A 9,432-nucleotide genomic window follows, 5' to 3' on the forward strand; every position below is an offset into this window, starting at 1 on the left:
ATTAATTTATATATTAATTTTTGTTAAAAACTAAAATATTCATTTTAAAAATTTTTAAAAATTAATTTAAATAATTACTCAAAAAATTATTTAAGTTATTTATCCAAACACTGGAAACATCGGACCAGTCACCAAAAAACCGGAAAAAGTCACCAAAACAAAAAAGCATCTGACCACTGCACCCAGTGAGCCAGACCACACCGAAACAAAACCCTTCCCACATAGTGACCAAAAAAACCTCCCCACATACACAGAGAAAACCTAGGCGAACATGGACGCCGACGATGAAACCTTCGCTCCGATCACCGACGAAGTCGGCGCCAACGGCGGGGACGAGCAGCGAAGCCGGCGGCCGATTATCAGCGGTGACCATCTTGACATCGAGGCGTACGCGAGCCTCTACTCTGGCCGGACGAAGATCATGCGGCTACTTTTCATCGCCGACCACTCCTCCGACGAGAAGGTCGGTAATCCTTCGATGAATCTTGAGGCGCTGCGAATGGCGTACGACGAGATCAAGAAGGGAGAGAACACGCAGCTGATGAGGGAGGTGGCGCAGAAGATTAATGGGAGGTTAGGGCCCAGCTACGAGCTCGATTCGGCGTGGTGCGACGCGGTGGATCATAGGGCCGAGCAGAAGAAGGAGAAGCTCGATAACGAGCTCAATGCGTATAGGGTATGAATGAATTATTTCTCTTTGCAGCGCTTTATTCATTGTGTTTCTAGGGATTTTGTTGGTTTTTAGATTGTGCAACATTTTGCTTTTGAAGATGTGATCCACTTTTTTTGAGGTAGAGGAATAATATATAATTTAAATTAGAGATTTGTTTGGGTTTTTTTGAGTTGGTTATGAATTAGCTAATAGTTTTAGTTATATTTGTTAGTATATATAAGTTTAACGTTTAGTGTTCATTGCATATAATCTCAGGCACAGTTTATCACATTCGTTAGGTAATCATAGTTTTGTTGCAATAAGTTTTCCCTTTGATTCTCAATCAATGAAATCATGTTGCCTTAAGAAAGACTCTGTATTCCACTTGGATTACTCATTTCCCCCACTGTCACCTTGGCCATGTTTTTCTACGAATTACTTTTTTCTAAACTACAACTTTGATTTGAAGCCCAATTGGAATACTATCCCATTGTTCTTTTGAATTATAAACTGATTTGAATACTATATGTTAATTGACCACATTGGTTTGCTTTTCTTATATGATAAGTTAGCTTTTCTATTTTTGGTACTAAGAAGTAGTTGATTAGTTCAAGTAATTCGGCTGTTGTTGTCATTGGCCTGCTTTTTCCTATTTGTTCCTTTAACTTGTCTTTCTTTTTTGCAGACAAACTTGATCAAAGAAAGCATAAGAATGGGATACAATGATTTTGGAGACTTCTACTATGCTCATGGTCAATTGGGGGATGCGTTCAAAAGTTATGTCCGTACTCGGGATTATTGCACTACTTCGAAGCACATCGTTCATATGTGTATGAGTGTGATTCTAGTCAGCATTGAGATGGGTCAATTCACTCATGTTACAAGCTATGTTAACAAAGCAGAACAGGCACCGGATGCTCTTGACTCAATAACTATAGCGAAGCTTCGTTGCGCTGCAGGATTGGCAAACCTAGAAGCCAAAAAGTACAAGCTTGCTGCTCGAAAGGTTGGTTCCATGATGAGCTTAGAGCACTCTAGACCATTGCGTCTTTAGTTACTGCTCGGGAATTAGAGTGTGCGGTCTTTTTCGTTTTTCATCTGTTGGTTGATGAATGATAGCCTATTAGTTTTTTGCTTATAACTTTGGCAACCTCTTATTGTTTAATGCAGTTTTTAGAAACAAATCCAGAATTAGGGAGTCACTATAGTGAAGTAATTGCACCTCAAGATGTTGCAACCTATGGAGGACTTTGTGCACTTGCAACATTTGATCGGACAGAGTTAAAGGTAAGTACTCATTATATTGTTATGATGATTCTTCTATATGACCATTGGGAGACATTGATTATATTGTCATTGTGATTTTATTACTTCATTTTCTTATAATTTGCAGAGCAAAGTTATAGACAATCTCAACTTCCGGAATTTCTTGGAGTTAGTGCCCGAAGTAAGGGAACTTATAAATGATTTTTACTCAAGGTAAGTTGCTCTCTCTCTCTCTCTCTCTCTCTCTCTCTCTCTCTCTCTCTCTCTCTCTATATATATATATATATATATATATATATATATATATATATATATATATATGAGATTGATTGGTCTATGTCACTTTTCTGATTGATATTATTAGAAATATGAAGGGTTTCAGTTGGATGAATTTGCACTGCCCATCTAGAAAAATTACCAGAGTTTATAATAATTGGGTTGGAATGCCTTCATGGAGAATTGACATGAATTAATAAAGAATTGAATAGATTTTTCTGGGGAGAAAACTTTTTGGGATAATTGATTAATGGTGTAATTACTCTCCTTTATATCTATTTGTGCTTGTGTCTGAATGGTGATTTCTTTACTCATTTTGTAGTCACTATGCCTCATGTTTGGAATACTTGGGGAACCTCAAAGCAAACCTTTTGCTTGACATTCATTTGCATGACCATGTCGAGACACTTTACGATCAAATTCGTCACAAGGCCCTGATCCAGTATACACTTCCATTTGTTTCTGTTGATTTGAGCATGATGGCTAACGCATTCAAGACAACAGTTGCTGAACTTCAGAAAGAACTTGAGGCTTTGATTACCGATAATCAAATACAGGTCTGGTTCGAAATACTTTAGTTGTCTTGTTTTCCTAGATTTGTGTTCAACCAGGTTTTGTTTATAATTGGGAAAATATCAATCTTATTACTTCATGCCAAAAACTCTTGCAGGCTCGAATCGATTCACACAACAAAATCTTGTATGCACGGCATGCAGATCAAAGGAATGCCACCTTTCAGAGAGTTCTTGAGACTGGAAGGGAGTTCGATCGTGATGTTCGGTCCATGTTGCTGAGATCAAATCTTGTTAAGCATGACTACAATGTTAGGCAATTTAGGAAACTTTGATTTTAGATTTGTTAATTCATTTTTATTTTTATATTATAGAATATGGTGGGCATCGGTCAACTATAATGGAGCAAGGTTCTATACTGAAGAAAACTGCCGTACATTTACTGTCATGTTCAGATAGAACTTCACTTTCTTTTTAACCTTTCCATTATGTAAAGCAACTTAGTCTTTGATGGAAATCATTCTCAATATGCTGAATCACCTCCTTTTTGTTCATCAAATCTAGTTTTGTAACAAGGATACCACATCTGAGTTTTGATTTGAAAATAAAATAAAATAAAATTGTTAAACTTGGATTATATTATACTTCTAGAAATAGATTAGATTCTCCACAGTTAGAGTGCTTTGTGACTTTTGATAATTGACATTATAAAATTGAGGAACTAGCTGTGAAGCACATTCCGTTCCAATTCCAATAGCATTTAGGCCTTTATCCAAGTCTTAACTCGTAAGAGATCATCTCATGCGCTGTTTCCACATACCACAGCCTACTTCAAACTAAATCAATCTTTCTCCGTTTGTTCAATTAATTAATCTTGCTCAATGTTAATGCAGTTTTTTTCATTTAAATAAACAAAAGTAATTATTTACTCAGTTAAATAGATTTTTAAATTTTTGCCATTTTAATCGTTTAAACATGATATCGCTGACACAAAGAGCGAAATCAAGGATTACATGGATTGGGCCAAAATTGTATTTAAATATTTAAAACGGTAAAAATTTTAAAATATATTTAATTAAGTAAATAATTAATTTTATTTATTTAAAAAAAACATGTTAATGCAGCATACTTTGTTTCGTTAATGAATAATATTACTATTAAACTTAAAATCACGTGAATAAATGTCCTAAAAAGTAATGTGTAGCGTTGTTTAGTTTAAAATATGTAGTTTCATTTGTAAATTTAAAGAAAAATAGTCGTAAATAGATTTTCCTTAGAATCAATTATAAAAATTTAAATAATAAAAATTTGATAAAATTATGAAAAAGCAAGGTAAACCGTAAACCTATAATAAAATCTTATTTTTCTCGAAACAGGATCTAGCTACGAAGCTAAAATGGTCCATCATCCTCCCAAAAATAGAATAATCCACTTCCTTCCATCACATCCGTGTGTAAAACACACTGACTCAGAGTCCTCCGCACTGAGGAAATGGTGTTTACATGCGCAAACAAATTCCCCCACTAACTCATAAAAACCCCCGAAACTCCTTCATCTTCAATTCATATCCCCACACCCAAATTCTCACTCTCAAACCTTCTTCAACCTCTCGCCAACACAGAAAAGAAAAACTAGTCAAATATCATTACTTCTTAGAAACCATAAAAGCACCGATTTTTACCTCCAAACAGCATCGAAACGCAAAACCCAGATGATCATTTGACCAGATCCGACTCAGTTTAAGATGGGTCACGCAAACCTCCCGGCTTCAAAGCGCGTGAGCTCCACGCGCCAATGGCGGATCCTTGACCTTGTCTCAGCGGCGTTCTTCGGCCTCGTATTCCTCTTCTTTGTGCTCGTCTTCACCCCTCTAGGTGACTCACTTGCCGCTTCCGGCCGGCAGACGCTGCTTCGGTCCGGCTCCGATCCGCGACAGCGCCACCGACTCGTGGCGGCGATTGAATTGGGGCAACAAATGAGCGTGGAGGTGTGCCCTGCCGACATGGTGGACCACATGCCATGCGAGGATCCCAGGCTCAACAGTCAGCTGAGCAGGGAAATGAATTACTATAGAGAGAGGCATTGCCCGCCGCCGGAGGATACTCCACTCTGCCTTGTTCCGCCGCCTACCGGGTACCGGATTCCGGTGCAGTGGCCTGAGAGCTTGCATAAGGTATATACATATTAAAGGTTGCATGATTACTTAGAAGAAAAACTTGCATGGCCTCAGGAATTTTGTTTTGTTCATGTTGTTTGGATATTGAATAATATTAATTGTTGAAAGTTGTGGGGAAAATGTCAGTGATATGACCGCAATTTTCTGTCTTGATGGCCATAATTTTTGTTGTAGACTCCAATAAGTAGTGCTATAGTTGTAATTAAGTGATTAGTTTGGATGGTGCAATGTTTTGTTGAGAAATTCTTGTATGTTTTGAGAGGAATAGAGGTTTCTCATGCTTAGGTTTAGTTTATCGCTTGATAAACAAAGGTGATTGTAATGGATGGTTAAGGGGATAAAGATTGACAAAGCTGAATTGTCATGCAGTAGACGGCGAAAAACATTAGGAATTTCGTGCTCTAGAAGCATGTAAGATTTTCTTGGTTTTAACTGTGAAAATATTGGAGGAAATGTGACTTTGGTGATTGAAATAACAAATTTGGTTTCATTATACTGTCGAGTGAGGTTGGTCTGGTCTGTTAGTTGTTTATTCTCAATTTAATCATCAATTGTCAGTTTGCACTTCGCAGCCATTAGATTTTTAGTGCAATAGCCGAAAAAGTGAGAGGCCTCCTACAGATTAAGGTCCCTCTCTCAGCTATCCGAAATCCTTAAAATAGCCTACTTTAATATATTTTTTCTATGAAGAGAAAATGACAGCTTTATTTGTGTTTTCTTTATCAACCTTATATTTTTTTCTCGTCTTAAATTTGATGAGGTACTTCAACATTATTTTATACTATATTTTATGATGTTATTTGTACTTGCAATTCATCAACCCATCTAACTGTGGGTAATATAAACTGTACAGATATGGCATGACAACATGCCACACAACAAGATTGCCGAGAGGAAAGGTCATCAGGGATGGATGAAGCTCGAAGGACCGCATTTTATATTCCCTGGAGGTGGCACGATGTTTCCAGATGGGGCAGAGCAATATATTGAAAAACTTGGTCAATACATTCCAATAAGTGGTGGCACCTTGAGGACTGCTCTTGATATGGGTTGTGGGGTACGAGCTATTTTCTTGTTTCTCCCTCGACACTGGTAGATTATACTAGTTTATAACCTGCAAATGTACCTCATGTTTTGCAGGTTGCCAGTTTTGGAGGATATTTACTATCTCAAAACATTTTAACTATGTCTTTTGCTCCAAGAGATTCCCATAAATCACAGATACAATTTGCGGTTGAAAGAGGAGTACCAGCTCTAGTTGCCATGCTTGGTACTCGCAGACTCCCATTTCCCGCATTTGGGTTTGACTTAGTTCACTGTTCTCGGTGCTTGATCCCTTTTACAGCCTACAGTAAGTTCATTATTGACATTGAACCTTTTATATCGTTCATCCTTGTAAATATTGGTTCATGCCGTAATGCACAAAATCTATATTGCAGATGCAACTTACTTCATTGAAGTAGACAGATTACTTCGCCCTGGTGGATATGTAGTCATCTCAGGTCCCCCGGTTCAGTGGCCTAAACAAGATAAAGAATGGTCTGATCTTCAGGCTGTGGCAAGAGCGTTATGCTATGAACTTATTGCTGTAGATGGCAACACTGTTATCTGGAAAAAGCCAACAGGGGATTTGTGTTTCCCAAACCAAAATGAATTTGGACTTGAGTTATGTGATGATTCAGATGACCCAAGTTATGCTTGGTAATTTCCAATGGGACTATTGCTTGTTTGAGTTAATTTTTCTTCTTACCATTGTTGCTTCTCTTTCTATCTTGTTTGATATTCATATTTGTATAAACTATCCATCCGTCACGCTTGTTGCACATTTCTTTTATTACGTGGAACCAATAATAGAAGCAGTCACATACTGTTAACACCGTAATTTGTTGATAGACCTTTCTTATTTATTTATTTATTTATTTTTTGGGATCACATAACTAAGACAATTTTGTTTTGCAGGTACTTCAAATTAAAGAAATGTGTCACTAAGCCACCTTTGGTCAAAGGAGAATATGCTATTGGAACGATTCCCAAGTGGCCAGAGAGGTTAACGGCTATACCTCCTCGGTCGACACTCCTGAAGAATGGTGCTGATGTCTATGAGGCTGACACTAAACGGTGGGTGAGGAGGGTTGCTTACTATAAACATTCTCTGAACATTAAGTTGGGAACTCCAGCCATACGAAATGTGATGGACATGAATGCATTGTTTGGGGGTTTTGCGGCAGCACTAAAATCTGATCCTGTGTGGGTTATGAATGTAGTACCAGCCCGCAAGCCATCCACTCTTGATGTGGTCTTTGACAGAGGTCTTATAGGAGTCTATCATGATTGGTAAGTTCTATGCTCAGAATTTCATGTATTTTCACTTAAGGGGATATCGGAAAGAGCCTTTGGAGTTCAATATTTTGTCTTCTATAGTGTGGGAGACCTGCAAACCTCTCGACTAAATGTCTTAATGATAATTATTATTATTCGTCTTTCTGAAAAATAACTCAAGTACATCTATACTCTAACTTGTTTTGTTTCTTTAATTAGGACCCTTCTTTCCGGCAAAAATTTTCATTATCATCAACATGTATTGCAGTTTTCAACGGGTTAGTGTTTTGGATCTGAGACGTTTTGTTATTGTTCTCAGGTGCGAACCTTTCTCAACGTATCCTCGAACTTATGATCTGATCCATGTGGCCGGCATTGAGTCACTTACAAAAGATCCAGCTTCTGGCAAAAGAAGGTATGGTCGTCATAGCCTCTTGTTTCATCTGTTGTTTCCCAGTTGTGAGGACGTATTCTAGGGAACAGTGTGATGTGATTTAAATTTTAATCGACTAATAACTGCCTCAACTAACTTGTGGCTATTGCTGTCTGATGCTCCTATCTTTGTACATATCTCTTTTCCTATCCAAAATCAAAGTGTTTTATATCATTAATTTGGATGCATATTTTAAATTCTTAAAATTCCACACGAAAGTAAAAACAGATGGTCTATTTCTGCAACTTGGTTACATTAGTTTGAATAGTTAGACATTTGTTGGGCTTGCCTTGCTAAAATACACAGGATGTTCATTGTTCTAGCTGTAATGATTTGATAAAAACTACAATATGGATCAACTTGTGTTGTTTACTGAATTGTTAGTTCCGAGATGCCTAGAGAGTCTCTTTCCTGCAAGGTCATCTAGCTCGGAAGTGAACTCAAATCGTTAAGGTCTCCAAAATCGAGTTTACGAGCTGAATTCTATGATCCAAGTTTACTTAAGCTCCAGTAGTTTTAGGTGAACATTTAAGTTTGATAACCACATTCTTAAGTTGACCTTAGATCTCAATCTGTTAAGGTGCTAAATGATAACCTATTAATCATAGTTTGTATCAATAATGGGTTACTCTATTTGCTTCATTGCAGATGTAACCTTGTTGATTTGATGGTGGAGATCGACCGAATATTGCGGCCAGAAGGAACCGTTGTGGTGAGGGATACCCCTGAAGCCATCGACAAAGTAGCTCGCATTGCTCGCGCAGTGAGGTGGAGGCCTACCATATACGATAAAGAACCCGAATCACATGGCAGAGATAAAATTCTAGTTGCAACCAAGACCTTCTGGAAGCTCTAATTCTCATAGTAGATCTCACTTACAGCTTTGTAATTTAGGTGAAATTTTTTCTTTCTTCTCACTGTTTTGAGGCTAAGTGTTTCAAAGCTATCTTCTGTGCATTAAAGGCATTAGGTTTTCAGTGTTTATATAAAGGAGAAAGTCAGGTGGATATGAGAAAACTAAAAAGATGTAAAGACTTCTGTGCAATTTTTATAGGGGAAGCATAAGCCAGTGTTTTTTTTTTTCTTTTTTTTTTTTATTTTTCTCTTAGACGATCACTGTAATTCAATGCCATGTATTTATCATTACTTATTTATTAAAAAAAAACAAAGATCAAATAGGTTTCATTTTTTCCTGTCAGTGGTTTCATTTTTTTATATAAATGAGTAAAATGTGATTTACATATTCAGATATAGCTAATTTTTTTTTTGGACCGGGGATATTGCTAATTGTTAGAAGCATATCAAATTCAATAAAGGGCCAAAGCCCAATCAGGCAACACCAAACACTTGCTAAGCCTAAGATAGAGACTCAAACAAATCAATTTGAGTTGGTGGAATGATCAGCTCATTCATTTGTTTAAGTGTTCATTTGCTTAAGTGTTCATTCATTTGTTTAAGTGTTCATTTGCTCAAGTGTTGGGAGTTTGAATTTCACGTTGTGCATATAATAATTTATTGATCAGAAGCAGACTTTTCAGGTTTTTGGCTTGTCAGGTTAGGCAATACCATGGGCCATAAAAAAAAGGACTCAAACAAATTCCAGCTACCTCATACAAACATATATCATTCACCTTCCAATTTGGTATCAATAATGATTGGAGAATTTTTTGTGCAGATTTATAGATAATGCAATAGATGTGCAAGCTATAAAAAGTGTAGAGCCAGAGAATGGAATTTTGTTATGGGATTATCCACTCCCATATTCATTTAGAATTCTCTTTGAGGATGATAGGACTAC

General features: G+C 37.1%; 2 protein-coding genes across 3 annotated transcripts; both read left to right on the forward strand.

Moving 5' to 3' along the window:
• On the forward strand, nt 1–3,265 carry LOC112736079 (COP9 signalosome complex subunit 1). The gene is made up of 6 exons (XM_025785435.3): nt 1–676; nt 1,338–1,658; nt 1,823–1,939; nt 2,046–2,131; nt 2,517–2,751; nt 2,865–3,265. Exons 1-6 carry the CDS (start codon nt 272–274, stop codon nt 3,039–3,041), a joined length of 1,341 nt encoding a protein of 446 aa, XP_025641220.1. The 5' UTR covers nt 1–271; the 3' UTR covers nt 3,042–3,265.
• A 649-nt stretch (nt 3,266–3,914) lies between these two features.
• On the forward strand, nt 3,915–8,819 carry LOC112736090 (probable pectin methyltransferase QUA3). Of its 2 annotated transcripts, none has more exons than XM_025785442.3 (7): nt 3,915–4,879; nt 5,736–5,939; nt 6,023–6,233; nt 6,322–6,583; nt 6,842–7,216; nt 7,521–7,616; nt 8,283–8,819. In XM_025785442.3, exons 1-7 carry the CDS (start codon nt 4,451–4,453, stop codon nt 8,488–8,490), a joined length of 1,785 nt encoding a protein of 594 aa, XP_025641227.1. In that variant the 5' UTR covers nt 3,915–4,450; the 3' UTR covers nt 8,491–8,819. The 2 variants fall into 2 exon arrangements, 1 of the variants encoding a protein (XP_025641227.1); XR_011870915.1 differs by having other exon boundaries at nt 3,966–4,879; nt 7,421–7,616.
• The last annotated feature ends 613 nt before the right edge of the window (nt 8,820–9,432 follow it).

This window comes from Arachis hypogaea, chromosome 2, assembly GCF_003086295.3.
Source record: "Arachis hypogaea cultivar Tifrunner chromosome 2, arahy.Tifrunner.gnm2.J5K5, whole genome shotgun sequence".
Lineage (NCBI taxonomy): Eukaryota > Viridiplantae > Streptophyta > Magnoliopsida > Fabales > Fabaceae > Arachis > Arachis hypogaea.

Bases quoted from the DNA above. Each gene is read 5' to 3' on its own strand.
- LOC112736079 (XM_025785435.3), top strand. From the start codon at position 272: ATGGACGCCGACGATGAAACCTTCGCTCCGATCACCGACGAAGTCGGC. The intron at 677-1,337 runs GTATGAATGAAT...TCTTTTTTGCAG, and splicing joins ACGAGCTCAATGCGTATAGG to ACAAACTTGATCAAAGAAAG. The intron at 1,940-2,045 runs GTAAGTACTCAT...TATAATTTGCAG, and splicing joins TTGATCGGACAGAGTTAAAG to AGCAAAGTTATAGACAATCT.
- LOC112736090 (XM_025785442.3), top strand. From the start codon at position 4,451: ATGGGTCACGCAAACCTCCCGGCTTCAAAGCGCGTGAGCTCCACGCGC. The intron at 6,584-6,841 runs GTAATTTCCAAT...TTTGTTTTGCAG, and splicing joins GATGACCCAAGTTATGCTTG to GTACTTCAAATTAAAGAAAT. The intron at 7,617-8,282 runs GTATGGTCGTCA...GCTTCATTGCAG, and splicing joins CCAGCTTCTGGCAAAAGAAG to ATGTAACCTTGTTGATTTGA.